This window comes from Esox lucius, chromosome 16, assembly GCF_011004845.1.
Source record: "Esox lucius isolate fEsoLuc1 chromosome 16, fEsoLuc1.pri, whole genome shotgun sequence".
Taxonomy (NCBI): Eukaryota; Metazoa; Chordata; class Actinopteri; order Esociformes; family Esocidae; genus Esox; species Esox lucius.
The window spans coordinates 11,829,769-11,849,019 of record NC_047584.1 but is presented as its reverse complement, the minus strand read 5'-3'; the positions used below and the strand labels follow the sequence as shown (position 1 = coordinate 11,849,019).

General features: G+C 40.3%; 1 protein-coding gene across 23 annotated transcripts in view; it reads right to left on the bottom strand.

Moving 5' to 3' along the window:
• Positions 1–19,251, bottom strand: part of neb (nebulin) — a 74,108-nt gene that overhangs the window by 39,284 nt on the left and 15,573 nt on the right. For 16 of the 23 annotated variants that reach the window (XM_029125816.2, XM_029125822.2, XM_029125814.2 and 13 more), the window contains 49 exons: positions 19,072–19,176; positions 18,849–18,956; positions 18,601–18,714; positions 18,114–18,311; positions 17,841–17,948; positions 17,087–17,185; positions 16,717–16,821; positions 16,366–16,473; positions 15,955–16,266; positions 15,489–15,695; positions 15,251–15,355; positions 14,667–14,774; positions 14,193–14,504; positions 12,707–12,913; positions 12,485–12,589; positions 12,245–12,352; positions 11,817–12,128; positions 11,503–11,709; positions 11,308–11,412; positions 10,695–10,802; positions 10,234–10,545; positions 9,920–10,126; positions 9,725–9,829; positions 9,331–9,438; positions 8,830–9,141; positions 8,492–8,698; positions 8,285–8,389; positions 8,080–8,187; positions 7,686–7,997; positions 7,390–7,593; positions 7,100–7,204; positions 6,872–6,979; positions 6,455–6,766; positions 6,162–6,365; positions 5,875–5,979; positions 5,681–5,788; positions 5,273–5,584; positions 4,977–5,180; positions 4,684–4,788; positions 4,462–4,569; positions 4,049–4,360; positions 3,717–3,920; positions 3,347–3,451; positions 2,947–3,054; positions 1,380–1,691; positions 1,050–1,253; positions 782–886; positions 507–614; positions 66–377 (listed from right to left, as the gene is read on the bottom strand). In XM_029125816.2, the coding sequence (XP_028981649.2) occupies positions 66–377; positions 507–614; positions 782–886; positions 1,050–1,253; positions 1,380–1,691; positions 2,947–3,054; positions 3,347–3,451; positions 3,717–3,920; positions 4,049–4,360; positions 4,462–4,569; positions 4,684–4,788; positions 4,977–5,180; positions 5,273–5,584; positions 5,681–5,788; positions 5,875–5,979; positions 6,162–6,365; positions 6,455–6,766; positions 6,872–6,979; positions 7,100–7,204; positions 7,390–7,593; positions 7,686–7,997; positions 8,080–8,187; positions 8,285–8,389; positions 8,492–8,698; positions 8,830–9,141; positions 9,331–9,438; positions 9,725–9,829; positions 9,920–10,126; positions 10,234–10,545; positions 10,695–10,802; positions 11,308–11,412; positions 11,503–11,709; positions 11,817–12,128; positions 12,245–12,352; positions 12,485–12,589; positions 12,707–12,913; positions 14,193–14,504; positions 14,667–14,774; positions 15,251–15,355; positions 15,489–15,695; positions 15,955–16,266; positions 16,366–16,473; positions 16,717–16,821; positions 17,087–17,185; positions 17,841–17,948; positions 18,114–18,311; positions 18,601–18,714; positions 18,849–18,956; positions 19,072–19,176 (8,562 nt within the window). The remainder of the gene's footprint in view (positions 1–65; positions 378–506; positions 615–781; positions 887–1,049; positions 1,254–1,379; positions 1,692–2,946; positions 3,055–3,346; positions 3,452–3,716; positions 3,921–4,048; positions 4,361–4,461; positions 4,570–4,683; positions 4,789–4,976; positions 5,181–5,272; positions 5,585–5,680; positions 5,789–5,874; positions 5,980–6,161; positions 6,366–6,454; positions 6,767–6,871; positions 6,980–7,099; positions 7,205–7,389; positions 7,594–7,685; positions 7,998–8,079; positions 8,188–8,284; positions 8,390–8,491; positions 8,699–8,829; positions 9,142–9,330; positions 9,439–9,724; positions 9,830–9,919; positions 10,127–10,233; positions 10,546–10,694; positions 10,803–11,307; positions 11,413–11,502; positions 11,710–11,816; positions 12,129–12,244; positions 12,353–12,484; positions 12,590–12,706; positions 12,914–14,192; positions 14,505–14,666; positions 14,775–15,250; positions 15,356–15,488; positions 15,696–15,954; positions 16,267–16,365; positions 16,474–16,716; positions 16,822–17,086; positions 17,186–17,840; positions 17,949–18,113; positions 18,312–18,600; positions 18,715–18,848; positions 18,957–19,071; positions 19,177–19,251) is intronic. The other 7 variants (XM_029125830.2, XM_029125831.2, XM_029125833.2 and 4 more) reach the window with 7 other exon arrangements.

Here is a 19,251-nt window from a genome sequence, read left to right as displayed (position 1 = left end):
TATTTGTCTTGAACTGGTATGATACGTGTAACGTACCTAATTTTAAGTGGTCATACTGTACTCACATCACTATGCAGAGCGTAGACCTTCCTGGCCTGGACGACATCACTGGAGTCTGGCAGGCAGGTCCAGTTATGCAGGCGAGTCCTGTAGTTGAAGTCGTTGACCTGAGTCTGGCATTTCTTGGCCAGTTCAATGGTCAGCATGTCGACTGGCAAGTTGAACTTAGTCTTGGACTTATTGAAGTCTTTCTTGTAAAGAGCATCACTGGCAATTCTTGCTGAGTTCAGAGCCAGCACAAGCAGAGGATCATCCTGGACACTGAGGGCTCCAATGTGATGACCAACCTGCTTGCGGTAGCCTGCCTTGTACTTGTACTATGTGGAGGCAAAAAAGTAGAAAGTAGATACTTGTACTTAAATCAACATCACATACAAAAATACTATGTATCAACCCTTGACCGTTTTCAATTAATTTAGAAAAGGACTTAAGTATACAGTACTCACATCACTGATTATCTCTCTACCATGCTTGGCAGCCTTGATGGCGACACAGTCGCTTTTGAGGTTATAGCCTTTATTGAAGATTTCCAGCACGTTAGCTTTGTAGAGTTTCTGAAAATGTACACAAGACACAGGTTACAACAAAGCTGATGGGCACTTACCCTAGCCTACAACAACGGTACTGGAGCTTGGATTAATGAGTAGATCTTCAGATGAAGTTGCTGAAAGTATATTATAGTAATGTACGTATCAATGTAAAAAAAACACAGAAGACCTACATTGCTCATGGTGAGGGCATTAGCCTTGGCCAGCACGAGCTCTGGAAGCTCATTGCCGACATGGATTTTGATCTTATCAGCATTCCACTGTTCAACATAATGGCGCTGAAATCCAAGAAAAAAATATTAGTATTATACTACAAAATACGGATAATGGTTTTAATACTAAATATCATACCCAAAGATGCTTCAAAAGCTACAGAAATGTAAGATTGACCATACAAACCACTGACCTGTGTACCAGTCAAAGGATAAAGATTTCACCTACCTGGTTATTGATTTCGGCATTGGACTTGGCCAGTACCATGGGCATAGATTGCATGTCAGTGGTATATTTAAAGGACTCTGGTTTCTGCCTGTAGAGGCGTTCGCTCAGAATTTCTGCTGCTTTCTTGGCTTTCAACACATCCAAAGAGCCGATGGGGACCCAGCCAATACCTCTAATGAACTCCAAGTCTTCCTTATAGACAGCCTGAGCAGTGTGGATGCATATTCAATCAATTAAACAATAAAAAAAATCTATAATTAAACTTTTTTTATATAGTATAAATTGAACAGAAACAAATCATTTGATACAGTATATGGAGAGGGAGCTTACGTCACTTTGCAGATCATAGACCTTTCTGGCATGAACGACATCAGTGGAGTCTGGCAGGCAGGTCCAGTTGTGCAGTTTAGTCCTGTAGTTGAAGTCATTGACCTGGACCTGGCATTTCTTGGCCAGTTCAATGCTCAGCATATCCACTGGGAGATGGAACTTGGTCTTTGATTTGTTGAAGTCCTTCTTGTAAAGAGCGTCACTGGCAATCTTAGCTGAGTTCAGAGCCAGCACAATTAATGGGTCATCATGAACACTGAGGGCTCCAATGTGATGACCAACCTGTTTCCGATAGCCTGCCTTGTATTTGTACTATTCAAAACCCCCCAAAAAGAAAGAAAAAGAAACATCAGAAAATTATTCAAGAGCTTGCCTTTGCTTATACATTTTTCAGTGATTTTAAAGGAGACATTCCAATAAAAATGTTGGGATGCTGCATAAATTGCAAATAAAAACAGAATGCAATGATGTGCAAATCATTTATCCATGTATTTAATTGAAAATGTACAAAGACAACATATCAAATGTTGAAACTGAGAAATTTTATTGTTTTTGGAAAATGAATTTGATGCCAGCAACACGTTTGCAAATTGTTGGGACAGGGGCATGTTTTCCATTGTGTTGCATCACCTCTTCTTTTAGTAGTACTCTGTAAGCGAACTGAGGAGCCATTGCTGTAGTTTTGAAAGTGAACTGTATCCCCATACTTGCGTGATATAGGATTTCAGATGCTCTACAGTTCAGGGTCCCCTTTGTCGTATTTTTCATTTCATAATGTTCCACATTTTTGCAATGGGTGACAGGTCTGGGCTGCAGGCAGGCAAGTTTAGACTCTTTTATTACTGAGCCATGCTTTTGTGGTAGGTGCAGAATGTGGTTTGGCACTGTCTTGCTGTAAAAAGCAAGGCCGTCCCTGAAAAAGATGTTGTCTGGATGGCAGCAAGTCATCCATGCCATATGCACTAATGCACCCCCATACCATCACAGATGCTGGCTTTATAACTGTGCGCTGATAAGAAGCTGGATGGCACCTCTCCTCTTTAGTTTGAAGGATGCGGTTACATGATTCTCATGTTTTGATTTGTCAGATCACAGGACAGTTTTCCACTTCCAGTTTGCCTCAGTCCATCTTAAATGGGCTCGGGCCCAGAGAAGGCATCAGCATTTCTGGATCTTGTTTATATACGGTTCCTTTGCATGATAGAGTTTTAACTTGCATTTGTTCACAGACAATGGTTTTTCGGAAGTGTTCCTGAGCCTATGCAGTGATGTCCCTGCTTTTTTGAAAAGTGTTGCTGGCATGAACTTCAAAGTGGGCAGATATTATTCTAGAAACAATAACATTTCTCAGTTTCAACATTTGATATGTTGTCTTTGTACAATTTTCTATTGAATATAGGGTTTATATGATTTACACATCATTGCATTCTGTTTTTATTTACATTTTACACAGCATCCCAACTTTTTTGGAAACGGGGTTGTATAATAATAAATGATTACATTGTTGCTTGACACTATGACAACTGTAAAAATGTAAGAAAAGGGGACAAAAATATACAGTACTCACATCGCTAATAATTTCTCTACCATGTTTGGCAGCCTTGTTGGTGATTGCATCAACAGGAAGGAAATAACCCTTCCTGATGGTCTCCTCCATGCCTTGTTTGTATAGTTTCTGTCGAAAAGAACAAGAGTTTACTTATTTAGTTATTTGGCAGATACCCTCACCCAGAATAACTTAGATTGTATGTAGATATTTCAAAGTAGCTAGGTGGTACAACCACACAACTCAGTAGTAGTAAGTACATCTTCATTAATTTGGTATCAGCAGAGTCAGTGCTTGAAGGAAGAGAAAACTAATAATAATAGATATTGGAAGGGAAAATAGCTAAATATTAGGAAACTATAGCTGGAACACTGTTATAGATTAGATCAAACTAAATCAACTTGAGGTGAAGAGGACAGACCTTGTTCATTGTGATTGCATTGGCTTTGGCTAGCACAAGCTCTGGAAGCTCATTGCCAACATGGATTTTGATCTTTTCAGCATTCCACTGTTCAACGTACTGGCGCTGAAATATAAAAGAAATATCTTTGTTAGAGGAAAATTATTATCATAATAAGAATAACAATAATGCATGGTATTTTATACAGAACTTCTTTCAGACTCACAAACACTTAAAAATAGCAAACAGAAATGCAAGATTGACCATCTAAATCACTGTTCTGAGAGATAGTATTAAAAGAGGGTCAAATATATATAACATTCTATTGCATTGAATTTTGGTGTAACATGAAACTCTCTAAGATGGTTAAAGGAGGTTAGTAGAAGTTTACCTTATTCATGATCTGGGCATTACTTTTGGCCAGAACAATATCCATGCCATCAAGGGGGCTTTTGAAGGCTAGAGTACTAGGGTGCTGGCGGTATTTCCTCTCACTCAAGATCTCTGAGGCCTTCTTGGCTTTTTCCACATCAAGTGAGCCAATGGGGACCCACCCGATTCCTTGGAGCCATTTCAAATCAGCCTTGTACACAGCCTGAGAAATATTATACTCCCATTACATATTGTCATCTCAAACATTGTATCACAGGGATGGACCAGTCCATGACGTTTCATTAACAATGTGAGCAACAATGGAAACAACACGAAACCTTTTATACTTACATCACTCTGTATGTCATAGACATGTCTGGCATGAACAACATCAGTGGAGTCTGGCAGACAGGTCCAGTTGTGCAGTTTAGTTCTGTAGTTGAAGTCGTTTACTTGGATCTGGTTCTTTTTGCATAGCTCAAAGGCCAACATGTCCACTGGGAGGTGGAACCTGGTCTTGGACTTGTGGAAGTCTTTCTTGTAAAGAGCATCACTGGCAATTCTGGCTGAGTTCAGAGCCAGCACAAGCAGAGGATCATCCTGGACACTAAGGGCTCCAATGTGGTGACCAACCTGCTTGCGGTAGCCTGTCTTGTACTTGTACTATACCAAAACAAAATGGTAGAAAGTATGTAATTGGGTAGAAAGGATCTACTGTAATTAGATTTATTTTCTGAAAATGTAAAAACAAAATGATAACTTACATCACTAATAATGTCCCTGCCATGCTTGGCTGCAATGATAGGAATGGCGTCTTGGCGCATATCATAGCCCTTCTTCTTTTGTTCTACATGAGCTTTTCTATATTGGTTCTGTATGGAAAAAATATAAAATAACATCCATTTCTAGGTATCTTCACAAAAAGTATAAATTTTTTAATGTGAACATTCATTAGAAGAGTAGCCGTCCTGCTATCTTTTACTAACCAAACTGTAGTTAGACTTATTTGCATTGGCCAAAACTACATCCATCGCATCTGGCATAATGTGGGTCTTGGTCTTGTCCTTGTCCCACGCCGCAGTGTATGCTTGCTGCAATAAAAAAAAAAATTGTTCAACCTAACAATGTTGAAGTGTCTACGATTCATATTATTGGCTCAAATTGAAATACAGGAAATAGTAAAATCATTAAGCAAAGGAAATAATTTTTCTAATATAATCTAAATAAGGAATTAATTAAGGATGAATTATTGTTAGAGTTATACCAGCTAGTCAAATACCTTGTTGGCAATTTCATTATTTTGTTTAGCCAAAACTAATCCCATGTCTTGAACTGAGCAGGTGAACTTGAAGTTGCTTGGGTGCTGGCGGTACAGCCGCTCACTCAGGACTTCGCCAGCTTTCTTTGCCTTCTCAACATCAAGTGAACCAATGGGAACCCATCCGATACCTTGCAAATCCTTAAGGTCAGCCTTGTACATAGCCTGGACACAAAATGACACAATGGTCAATATGAATGGAATACAGACAAGTACTCTGGAAAAACATGATGTACTTGAAGTTTATTCATACTTACATCACTGGCTATGTCATAGACATGTCTGGCATGGACGACATCAGTGGAGTCTGGCAGACAGGTCCAGTTGTGCAGTTTAGTTCTGTAGTTAAAGTCGTTGACCTGGATCTGGTTCTTCTTGCACAACTCAAAAGCCAACATGTCCACTGGGAGGTGGAACCTGGTCTTGGACTTGTGGAAGTCTTTCTTGTAAAGAGCATCACTGGCAATTCTGGCTGAGTTCAGAGCCAGCACGAGCAGAGGATCATCCTGGACACTAAGGGCTCCAATGTGGTGACCAACCTGCTTGCGGTAGCCTGTCTTGTACTTGTACTGAAAAAATTAATTATATGAATTACAGGATATGAATGTTTCCTTTACATTAATATACTCATTCACTTTGTAAAATTATGTAAATGAATAACTTACATCACTTATAATGTCCCTGCCATGCTTGGCTGCAATGATAGGAATGGCGTCTTGGCGCATATCATAACCCTTCTTCTTATTTTCTTCATGAGATTTTCTGTATTGGTTCTGTATGAAGGAGAAAATAACATCCATATATATTTTGAATGAATACAATCATCAGGACAGTTACCTTCCTGCTGCCTTTTACTTACCAAACTGTAGTTGGACTTATTTGCTTTGGCCAAAACCACATCCATTGCATCTGGCATAATGTGGATCTTGGTCTTGTCCTTCTCCCACGCCGCAGTGTACGCTTGCTGCAATAACGAGTTTCATGTTAAAACCAACAATGGTGAAGTCCTTTTTATTTATATCATTGACTCAAATAGAAGAGACAGAAAATAGCAATGTCTTATAGCAAAGGAAATTATCATTCAAATATAATCTACCTAAGGAATTAATCACGGGTAAATTATTGTTATACCACTTAATGAAATACCTTGTTGGCAATTTCATTATTTTGTTTAGCCAAAACTAATCCCATGTCTTGAACTGAGCAGGTGAACTTGAAGTTGCTTGGGTGCTGGCGGTACAGCTGCTCACTCAGGACTTCGCCAGCTTTCTTTGCTTTCTCAACGTCAAGTGAACCAATGGGAACCCATCCGATACCTTGCAGATCCTTAAGGTCAGCCTTGTACATAGCCTGGACACAAAATGACACAATGGTCATTATGAATGGAATACAGACAATGACTGAAAAACATGATGTACTTGAAGTTTATTCATACTTACATCACTGGCTATGTCATAGACATGTCTGGCATGGACGACATCAGTGGAGTCTGGCAGACAAGTCCAGTTGTGCAGTTTAGTTCTGTAGTTGAAGTCGTTGACCTGGATCTGGTTCTTCTTGCATAGCTCAAAAGCCAACATGTCCACTGGGAGGTGGAACCTGGTCTTGGACTTGTGGAAGTCTTTCTTGTAAAGAGCATCACTGGCAATTCTGGCTGAGTTCAGAGCTAGCATGAGCAGAGGATCATCCTGGACACTAAGGGCTCCAATGTGGTGACCAACCTGCTTGCGGTAGCCTGTCTTGTACTTGTACTGAACATACAAATGATAAGGATTTACAAGGATATTAAAAGCTTTCTTTGCATTCATGTACTTATTCATGTTGTTAAATAATACCAAATAAATAAAAAAACTTACATCACTGATAATGTCCCTGCCATGCTTGGCTGCAATGATAGGAATGGCATCTTGGCGCATATCATAGCCCTTCTTCTTGTTTTGTTCATGAGCTTTTCTGTATTGGTTCTGTATGAAGGAGAAAATAACATCCATATAGATATATATATATATAGGTATCTCAAAAAATAAAATAATTCAAAGGATATTTTCCTCAGAACAGTAATCTTCCTGCTGCCTTTTACTTACCAAACTGTAGTTGGACTTATTTGCATTGGCCAAAACCACATCCATTGCATCTGGCATAATGTGGATCTTGGTCTTGTCCTTCTCCCATGCCGCAGTGTATGCTTGCTGCAATAACAAGTTTCATGTTCAAAGGTACATTTCATATCGTTTCATTGGCTCAAATAGAAAGGGGAGGAATATGAACATCTATAGAGAGAGGTAAAAACTATAACTACAATTTCAATGTATTCTACTTAGGGAGAAAAATCAAGCTTAAATTATTATAAAAGTTATAACAGTAAGTCAAATACCTTGTTGGCAATTTCATTGTTTTGTTTAGCCAAAACTAATCCCATGTCTTGAACTGAGCAGGTGAACTTGAAGTTGCTTGGGTGCTGGCGGTACAGCCGCTCACTCAGGACTTCGCCAGCTTTCTTTGCCTTCTCAACATCAAGTGAACCAATGGGAACCCATCCGATACCTTGCAAATCCTTAAGGTCAGCCTTGTACATAGCCTGGACACAAAATGACACAATGGTCAATATGAATGGAATACAGACAAGTACTCTGGAAAAACATGATGTACTTGAAGTTTATTCATACTTACATCACTGGCTATGTCATAGACATGTCTGGCATGGACGACATCAGTGGAGTCTGGCAGACAAGTCCAGTTGTGCAGTTTAGTTCTGTAGTTAAAGTCGTTGACCTGGATCTGGTTCTTCTTGCACAGCTCAAAAGCCAACATGTCCACTGGGAGGTGGAACCTGGTCTTGGACTTGTGGAAGTCTTTCTTGTAAAGAGCATCACTGGCAATTCTTGCTGAGTTCAGAGCCAGCATGAGCAGGGGATCATCCTGGACACTAAGGGCTCCAATGTGGTGACCAACCTGCTTGCGGTAGCCTGTCTTGTACTTGTACTAAATAAATTACATTTTATTAGGTTTTATTTAAATATCAAAGTTCCCACACCATTTATTCAATAAACAGTGTTGCACTTACATCACTTGCAATGGTTGTGCCCAGTTTGGCTGCCTTGATTGAAATAGCATCGTTGCGCAAGTCATAACCCTTCTTCTTGTCTTGTTCATTGGCAAGCTTATACAATGTCTGTACAGGGGAATATAAAATAAATACATGTCAAAACTATGACAATGTAGCCTAACTGTACAATGCAGTACAATAAGGTGTAAAAGGCATTACTTACATTACTGGTAATTATCTTGTTGGCTCTGGCTAAAACCACCTCCATTGAGTCTGGCATGATGTGAATAGAGGTCTTATCCTTGTTCCAGGCATCAACATATGTTTTCTATGAGACAAATATTTTTTGTTATTGTTTTGATCACCAAGCATTTACATTATACACAATTTACTGTACATTTTATGCATAGACCGAGATACTGTGAATTACCTTGTTCATGATGGCATTGTTGGCACTGGCCAGGACAAGGTCCATGGAGTTCATGTCTTTGGTGAACTTAAAACCACTGGGGTGTTGGCGGTACAGTTTCTCACTTCCAATCCGGCTTGCTGTTTTGGCTTTCTCTACATCCAAAGAACCAATGGGAACCCATCCTGTGCCTTTGATGTAAGTGTCATACTCACTTTTATACAAATTCTGCAGGAAAAGTGGATAATATGACCAAACTTTCCTCACACTTTCGAACGGTCTTAACAATTCAGTATAGCGAAAATGATAAATATTTGTTTTGGAATAAATCTTTTTATTACGAGTAAAGTAATACTCACATCACTGACTATCTCCTGCATCTTCTTGGCCAACTCGACGTTCATGGCATCTGGAAGAACAGTGTAATGGTGTTGGATCTTCCTGTAGCCGGCATAGGTTTGGACTGTGGAGGCGTGTTTGGCCTGAGCAACACTCAGCATGTCTACTGGAGAGTGGTACTTCAGCTTGGACTTGTGGTAGTCCTTCTTGTAGTTCTTGTCACTCTGCAATCTGGCCACCTCCATGTAGTGCACCAGCAAGGGGTCGTCCTGAAGATTGCGACAGCCGACTTGTTTGCCCCTATTCTTCTGGTGATCTAGCTTGTACTTGTACTGGGTAAACAAATGGCACATGTTTATTATTCTGAGGATGAAAGGAAATATTTAGGTTTCATTGAAGAAGATCATTTCTGAATTGTACACATAGCAACAGAAATGTGACTGCACACAAATACACACAGGTTGAAAAGATTGGAGCACACATGCTCAAACAAGGTTTTAGTTTTGCTCTGAGTCACTTACGTCACTGGCAATCCTGGTACCCAGCTTGGCTGCCTGGATGGCAATGGCATCAACCTTCAGGTCGTAACCCTTCTTAAACATTGCCTCGACACCTGCTTTGTAGAGTTTCTGGAATGGAGAAACATTTATTTTTTGAACACATATAACAATAAATAAAATGTGCTTGAAGTAATAGACAGCTTTCAACATATACTAGTGTATTGGTCAGCGTTACTTTCTGATGGTTGGTGGTTGATTGTGTGCGACTTCCTAATCAGCAGGTTTGCATACATTTTCATGGTAACAATGTACTAAAATTACTAAAAGTAATTTAGCAAAAACATGAAACATTACAAAAGACACCTTCACATTGATTTTAGATGGTAAATTAGATGTTCAAAATGGGAAGTCTTACCTGGCTCATGTTGATAGCATTAGCCTTGGCCAGGATAATCTCAGGGGCATCCGGCATCACATGAACTGAAAGCTTGTCCTTGTTCCATTTCTTTGTGTATTCTTGCTGCAATGTAAAGAAAACAAGCATAGATCAATAACACAAGTAGTACAAATGCGAAAACACAGCATTATGGTCTTATGGTTCTAACAATACCTTGTTCATGATCTTGTTGTTGTCAGTTGCTAGGACCATGTCCATGGAGTCCATCAGCTTCTTAAACTGGAATTTGGAAGGGTGTGAACGGTACTTCTTCTCACTTTGGATATCCCCGCCAACCTTTGCAAGCTCCACTGGTAATGAACCAATGGGAACCCATCCAATCCCCCTCACACAGGTGTTCCAGTCAGCTTTGTATTCATACTATGGAAATATATTAGGGTGATTAGCAAAGACATTCACATGAGTGGCAAATACTAGCAATTTATAATTGTGTTGACAGTATTCAGTCTGCAAACTTTATAACTTACGTCACTGGCAATGGTGTTCATGTTGCGAGCCAACCGAATGTTCATAGCATCAGGGAGAAGACTGTAATGGTGTTGGATCTTCCTGTAGCCGGCATAGGTTTGGACTGTGGAGGCGTGTTTGGCCTGAGCAACACTCAGCATGTCAACCGGAGAGTGGTACTTCAGCTTGGACTTGTGGTAGTCCTTCTTGTAGTTTCGTTCACTCTGCAATTTGGCCACCTGCATGTAGTTCACCAGCAAGGGGTCGTCCTGAATACTGCGGCAGCCGATATGTTTGCCTCTTCCCTTCTCGTATGCCAGCTTATACTTGTACTGTAAAAGCACCCAGATGTTTAGTAAATTATAAAGTCAGTATGTGATCAACTTATTAATTCTGCACCACAGTTGAAAGAGGATCAAATGTAAAGAAAATAGGATTGATGCAGCAAGCAAATACATCAATGCCATTATTTTCCACGTACGTCACTGGCAATAGTAGTGCCTTGCTTGGCAGCCAGAATGGAGACGGCATCAGATTTGAGGTTATATCCCTTCTTACACATTTCCACTAGGCCAGCTTTGTAGAGTTTCTGAAAAGTCACACAGATAGCTTAGAAGCAGAACATACAAATGACAATTTAATGCAGTGTCTCAACTTTAAATAACAGAAACAATTTCTGTGACTTTGATACACATATGAAACAGTTTTGATACTACAGACTATCATTAAAATTTCAATAAAGAATAAAAAGTTAGAAAGGGGCAACAAAAATGTGGTCAACTTCAGTGTGTTTGTAGTGATTTGGGAGATGTAACTCAAAAATGCATTCCGGGGTTTTGGCCACAAGTTGTAAAAGTGGTTCTGTCGAGCCAAAATGGGTCCTCAAAAATTGGGTACTATGTCAAGTATGTGCCGATATGTGCCCCATTTCATCAAAAACATTTACTTTCAAACTTGGAATTTCATGGCAAAATTAGGTATGATAGTTATTCTACTTATCGACTATGCATATATAACAAACATAATTCACATCCAGACCAAAAGGGGAGGTTTCTTTTTTCACAACCCCCAGACTGTATCTTTAAGCACCATACCTGGCTCATGTTGATAGCATTAGCCTTGGCCAGGATAATCTCAGGGGCATCCGGCATCACATGGACTGAAAGCTTGTCCTTGTTCCATTTCTTTGTGTATTCTTGCTGCAATGTAAAGAAAACAAGCATAGATCAATAACACAAGTAGTACAAATGCGAAAACACAGCATTATGGTCTTATGGTTCTAACAATACCTTGTTCATGATCTTGTTGTTGTCAGTTGCCAGGACCATGTCCATGGAGTCCATCAGCTTCTTAAACTGGAATTTGGAAGGGTGTGAACGGTACTTCTTCTCACTTTGGATATCCCCGCCAACCTTTGCAAGCTCCACTGGTAATGAACCAATGGGAACCCATCCAATTCCCCTCACACAGGTGTTCCAGTCAGCTTTGTATTCATACTATGGAAATATATTAGGGTGATTAGCAAAGACATTCACATGAGTGGCAAATACTAGCAATTTATAATTGTGTTGACAGTATTCAGTCTGCAAACTGTATAACTTACGTCACTGGCAATGGTGTTCATGTTGCGAGCCAACCGAATGTTCATAGCATCAGGGAGAAGACTGTAATGGTGTTGGATCTTCCTGTAGCCGGCATAGGTTTGGACTGTGGAGGCGTGTTTGGCCTGAGCAACACTCAGCATGTCAACTGGAGAGTGGTACTTCAGCTTGGACTTGTGGTAGTCCTTCTTGTAGTTTCGTTCACTCTGCATTTTGGCCACCTGCATGTAGTTCACCAGCAAGGGGTCATCCTGAATACTGCGGCAGCCGATATGTTTGCCTTTTCCCTTCACATATTCTTTCTTGTATTGGATCTGAAAGAAAGAAGTAAAATAATCAGATACTGTGATAGTATTTAACTTAAGGACATCTTTGTTAACCACATACTGTATTGCTTTTATGTTGTGCTGGTGACATTTTGCAAACTTACATCACTGGCAATATGTCTGCCGTGCTTAGCATGGATGACAGAGATGGCATCAGGCTTCATGTCATATCCTTTGGCAATATCTTTCAGCCACTTGTGTTTGTAGTGAGACTAGGAGAAATAAAAGAAACATACTCAAACTGAGTGCAACAGTGTCTATTGATAGTCAATACATGTACTTATGCATCTAGAAAATAGCCTAAACAAATATTTATGTGTGTGCGCGTGTGTGTGTGTACTGACCTCACTCATGGTCTGGGCATTGTACTTGGCCTGAAGGAACCCAGGGGTGTCCACTGGCAGGTGGTAGGTGTGCATGAATTTCTCTCCTGACGCCCTGTATGCAGTCTACACAGGAACAACATCCATGGCAGGGAATCCATAGAAAATTTAAAAAATGTGGATATCTTGCATGAAAAAGTATTAAATGTGTGACTCTTAAAAGGCTAAGTTACTTTTGCTTACATCGTTAAGCATCTTGGTGTTGGCCTGGGCCAGGGCCATGTTCATCTGGTCCGTCAGACTGGTGAACCTCAGGGTGCTGGGGTGCACACGGTAGCCCTTCTCAGCCATGGCCGCACCAGCTTGCTTAGCCAACTCCACGCCCACAGAGCCAATAGGAACCCAGCCAGAACCCCTGTACACGTTGATGAAGTCAGACTTGTAGGCATTCTGTATAGTCACACAAGGAAAAAGGAAAGGTATCAGGACATGACCAATTTAGGAAAGGTATCAAGAAAGGGGCAGTTATCGGGAAAGGAACATTTTCTAGAGCATTACCAAAACAGGACAGTTATTTACAGAGTTATCAATGCAGGACAGTTATCAGGACAGTTATCCAGCGAGTAATAATGACAGGACAGTTATTAAGGCAGGACAGTTATCTTGAGAGTTATCAGGACAGGACAGTTATCAGAACAGTTATCAGGAAAGTTATCTAGAGTGTTAAAATGATAGGATAGGTATCTGGACAGTTATCTAGAGAATTATCAAGATAGGACAGTTATCAGGAAGTTGTCAGAACAGTTATCAAGACAGGATGGTTATCTGGAGCGTTATCAGCAGAGTTATTTACTGAGGTATTAAGACAGGACAGTTATCTGGAGAGTTATGAAGACAGAACAGTTATCAGTTCAGTTATCTACAGAGTTATCAATACAGGATACGTATCTAGAAAGTTATAAATACAGGACAGGTGTCGGGACAGGAATCTACAGAGTTATTAAGACAGGGCAGATATCTAGAGAGTTATCAAGACAGGAGAGCTATCAGGAAAGTTATCTAGAGAGTTATAAAGACAGGACAGTTATCTAGAGAGTTATCAGGACAGTTATCTAGAGAGTTATAAAGACAAGATAGATATCTAAAGATGTATCAAGACAGGACAGTTATCTATACATTTATCAGGACAGTTATCTATACAGTTATCGGAACAGTTATCTAGAGAGTTATAAAGACAGGACAGTTATCTAGAGAGTTGTAAAGACAGGACAGTTATCTAGAGAGTTATCAGGACAGTTATCTAGAGAGTTATAAAGACAAGATAGATATCTAAAGATTTATCAAGACAGGACAGTTATCTATACATTTATCAGGACAGTTATTGGAACAGTTATCTAGAGAGTTATAAAGACAGGACAGTTATCTAGAGAGTTGTAAAGATAGGACAGTTATCAGGACAGTTATAAAGACAGGACAATTATCCAGAAAGTTATCAGGACAGTTATCTAGAGAGTTATAAAGACAGGACAGTTATCAGGACATGTATTAGGACATGACCTTTTGCTCACAATTTTTTAAATATATTTGTTACAGAATATATTATGACCATTCTTAGGAATAGACTTTGTTGATACTTAGTTGCATAACTAGACAATACACATTGACATTGCAGCCTGGTTTCATACATTAATAATGGTAATGAGTGGAAAATATATTAAAATGAACTCACATCGCTCTGGATATCCATCCTGGTGCGAGCCAGCTGAAGGGGTATAGCATCAGGAAGGAGAGTGTAATGGTGTTGGATCTTCCTGTAGCCGGCATAGGTTTGGACTGTGGAGGCGTGTTTGGCCTGAGCAACACTCAGCATGTCAACTGGAGAGTGATACTTCAGCTTGGACTTGTGGTAGTCCTTCTTGTAGTTCTGATCACTCTGCATCTTGGCCACCTGCATGTAGTTCACCAGCAAGGGGTCGTCCTGAATACTGCGGAAGCCAACATGTTTGCCTCTTCCCTTCTCGTAAGCCAGCTTGTACTTGTACTGTAAAAGCACACAGGTGTTTAATAAATTACAGATTAATCATGGAAGCCAAGATGTTTGCACCTTCCCTTCAACAACCTTGAATGGAAATAACAGGAATAGCATGTAATGAATCTATTATGATAAATAAAACCCGAATAGGTATTTCCAATTCATACATACATTGCTGGCAATGTTAGTGCCGGCCTTGGCAGCGACGATGGGTATGGCGTCAGCCTTCATGTGGTGTCCTTTAAGAATATCTTGACGGTGAGCGTACGTGTAAAAGTTCTGTGGTGACGACAAAGAGAAATAAACACATGAATTAGATAAACAGCTACATTTCAATTAATGCACCATGGTCAGTGACTCCACAACAGCACCGAGCTCTGACCACCATTGTCTCAATTCGAGGCTTTAGTCTGCCACTAGATGACTGGGAAGCCCCAGGGTTGATGCAGATCGGGCCAGCATCATCCACAGTGGCTTCCTGTTCTCATCACGCTCTAGCAACTCGCCGGGTTTACTCAGAAAGCCTGCAGAGGTCGACAGGTGGGTGAGTGTGACCTTGGGGACATCGACCCGCGGGACTTTGCGGTCAAAAGAGCAGCGTGGGTAAAATGTGTGGCTGTGATGTAGGCTCGTCACAATCATCAACTGTCCCAACTTTTTTGGGAGTTGGAAGGATACAACTGTATATGTCTAAAAAGGGGAAGGTAGAAATTTTGGTGAAAAAGGGCAAATACTATAAACAACATGCAACCAACCTGGCTGAGGTTAACAGCATTGTATCTGGCTTGTATAAACCCGGGTGCATCTGCAGGGAGATGGTAAGTGTGCACAAACTTCTCTCCACTGGCCTTATATTCTTTCTGCAAAAAACCCCAAACAAAACACTATTTAACAACAATATGTTCAAATCAGTTGTCATGTCCAGTTAACATGAATTTAAAAAAACTACAGAGGAATTGTATTCCGCCTTTCTAGTAGGTAACTACCACTCACAGTGTCCATAATTTTGTTGTTCTGCTTGCACAGCTCCATATTCATGGCATCCATCTTGCTGGTGAATTTAAATTTGTCAGGGTGTTGTCTGTACTTGCGCTCATCCAGAGCGGCCCCGGCCGTCTTGGCTAGCTCCACAGGGAGGGAGCCGATGGGGATCCAGCCAGTTCCCTTCACAGAGTTCTCCCAGTCCTCTTTGTAGTTCACCTGCATCCAGCAACAACAGTCCATGTAAAAAAAATCACTACTGTAGAAACCAAAGAAGCGCCCTTACGACTTACAAAATGAAGCTGACATTTCTAAATGCCTGAGACTAGGAGAAAATGAGCCAAACTAGCCCAGGTGTCTTTCGAAATATCACACTTGGCTAGTGAAATTTTCCCTGGGCTAGAAGCACTTCTGTTCTACTAGCCCTTTTGGCCATTGTTGATTATACTTTTGTACTATCCCAGGTTAGAACACTTACATCACTGACAATGGTGTTCATGTTGCGAGCCAACCGAATGTTCATAGCATCAGGGAGAAGACTGTAATGGTGTTGGATCTTCCTGTAGCCGGCATAGGTTTGGACTGTGGAGGCGTGTTTGGCCTGAGCAACACTCAGCATGTCAACTGGAGAGTGGTACTTCAGCTTGGACTTGTGGTAGTCCTTCTTGTAGTTTCGTTCACTCTGCATTTTGGCCACCTGCATGTAGTTCACCAGCAAGGGGTCGTCCTGAATACTGCGGCAGCCGATATGTTTGCCTTTTCCCTTCACATATTCTTTCTTGTATTGTATCTGAAAGGAAGAAGTAAAAGTGTGAAATTTTCAACACAGGAACAGTGTTGTTGGCTAGATATGTTTTTTTAATGTTCTGGCCATATGATGCATACTTACATCACTGGCAATATGTCTGCCATGCTTAGCATGAATGACCGAGATGGCATCTGGCCTCAAGTCATATCCCTTTGCAATTATTTCCTCCCAGCTTTTCTTGTAGCAGTTCTGGAATAAACCATTAAATTAATAGACTTTTTCATATGAGGCAAAGTATTCAAAATATTGACACTCAAGAAGGCTCAGTTGTATTTATGCAGTTGGTGTCTAAACAGCACATAGTACTGTGTTCTTTAAATAAAGGGCAAATAATGACAGATGAAGATACAGAATATTTTTTATAAATGACATAAAAAATGAATATGATGGGGACAAAATTTACATTTTGGTCTTGGTCAAGTTCAACAGTACCTTGCTGATGTTGTAGGCATTGCATCTGGCCTGGAGGAACTGGGGATCGTTATGGGGCAGAGAGTATTTCTGGTGGATTTCCTCAAGACCCTTTTTGTAGTGAAGCTAAAGGGGAAGAATACAAATGAAAATGAGTACACAAACACATGTTTCTAAATGTGAAGTAAATGTTCCAATTAAATCAATTGCACTGACAGTTTATTCATTTACATACAAAATAATGTTTGTACACAATTGAACGCGTAACCGCTGTGATGTGACCAGTTATTTTTAAACAATCATAATTAAGAAAGTGTTTTAGTTGTGGACTAAAAGTAATATGTACATGGGAAACCTTCTCTTAGTTTCAGTGTCCTTCAACAGTACTCACATCACTCCTCATAAGCTGGTTGACCTTGGCCTGCATCATGACAGGGTGGTCAGCAATGGAGGTGAAGTGGATGGTGTCCGGGTGCTGACGGTACTTTTTCTGAAGGGGAACAAATGTTATGTCAAAGAAGATTAAACAAATGTATTATCTCTATGGTGAGAGCTCTGGTGAATATTCAGTGTATTATCTCTATGGTGAGAGCTCTGGTGAATATCCAGTGTATTATCTCTATGGTGAGAGCTCTGGTGAATATCCAGTGTATTATCTCTATGGTGAGAGCTCTAGTCAATATCCAGTGTATTATCTCTATGGTGAGAGCTCTGGTGAATATCCAGTGTATTATCTCTATGGTGAGAGCTCTGGTGAATATCCAGTGTATTATCTCTATGGTGAGAGCTCTAGTCAATATCCAGTGTTTAATCTCTATGGTGAGAGCTCCAGTGAATATCCAATGTTTTATCTCTGTGGTGAGAGCTCTGGTAAATATCCAATGTTTTATCTCTTTGGTGAGAGCTCTGTTGAATATCCAATGTTTTATCTCTGTGGTGAGAGCTCTGTTAAATATCCAATGCATTACCTCAATGGTGAGAGCTCTAGTCAATATCCAGTGTATTACCTCAATGGTGAGAGCTCTAGTCAATATCCAGTGTATTATCTCTATGGTGAGAGCTCTGGTGAATATCCAGTGTATTCACTACATGATGGCAAGTAAACTTGAAACTTAAACTAGATCATGTTGTGTTATGGTAGCTACCTCATTGAGGATGTCACCAGCTTTCTTGGCCTTTTCCACATCTATGGAGCCAAATGGGATCCAACCACATCCCTTTGTGAAGCTGTTGTATTCTGAACGGTAGTCATTCTGTAGCAGAAAGAAGTCCAAATGGGATAATTATTAATGTTGATACTGTCCAAACCAATTAAAAACCATTTCTCTAACAAATTGATAAATCAATCAAATGGAATGTAATCAAAGCAAACCATTAGAACCTCAGAATAAACATTTTGGAGTGGATAGTGTTCTCACTTCACTCTGAATGATGTTGGCCTTCTTGGCCAGGTCAATAGGAATGGCGTCATAAGGCATGAAGTAGCGGTTCTGGATGGTTCTGTAGCCAACCATGCTGGCGATTCCCTGGGATTTCTTGGCCAGGGTGTTGGAGATCATGTCCAGGGTGGTAATGTACTTGGTTTTTGTCTTCTCATAGTTCTTCTTGTACTCACGCTATGGAAAGAGTTGAAAAGAATGACAATATGAGCCAGAGCCACGAAAAATCTTTTCTATACAGTATATTGTAAATACATTGACACTACTCACAGTCAATAGTGACAGCTCTTTCACCTACACTTTCCTCATGTTTCTGTTTCATACCAAATCCGAGCGTAACTGACCATATTAGGTTTACTTTACGAACACAATTCAATTACATGTCATGTGAATATGCTGGATTAGGCCAGCCAGTTACTGTAATTGGTAGTATAATCTGTAGTCTGAGTTTAGTTAAATGGCTTACATCGCTCTGCATTTTGGCCACATGGATTGAGTGCAGTAGCTTGGGGTCGTCGTTGATGCTGAGAGCTCCCACCATCTTTCCCTTGTTCTTCTCGAATTCCTTCTTGTACTTGACCTAACGGCCAAAAACAAAGGTCACGTCAAGGTCAACACCACAGAGTACGCAGATGGTAATGGACGGCATTTGCCAAAACGAATGAACATATTACTTTTATGCATATATGTTTATGTTAGTGGGTGGACACTCACGTCACTAGCTATGTTTGTGTGGGCACGGGCTGCGAGGATCGAGATAGCATCACCCTTGACTTCGAACTGCTTCGCTTTTTTCTTCTCCCAATCGTACTTGTAACAATTCTGCCCATGAAGAAAAAAAATCTCTCTTTATCAGTATCACAGTAATTGTCAAATGAGAGCTAATTCAATTCCGTTTTCAAATCTACTGCAGGATTATCAACAGAATATTACTTACGTCACTGAGGTTATATGCGTTAACTCTGGACTGGATAAAGAAGGGGTAGTCTGGGGGCAGGGCACACTTATACTTATCCAACTCATACGCTGCGTGGTAGTTGAGCTGGAACAAAGAGGCAGAACCACATGAATACACAGTGTATGGACATACATGAGAATGGATATATTATGTAGGGAT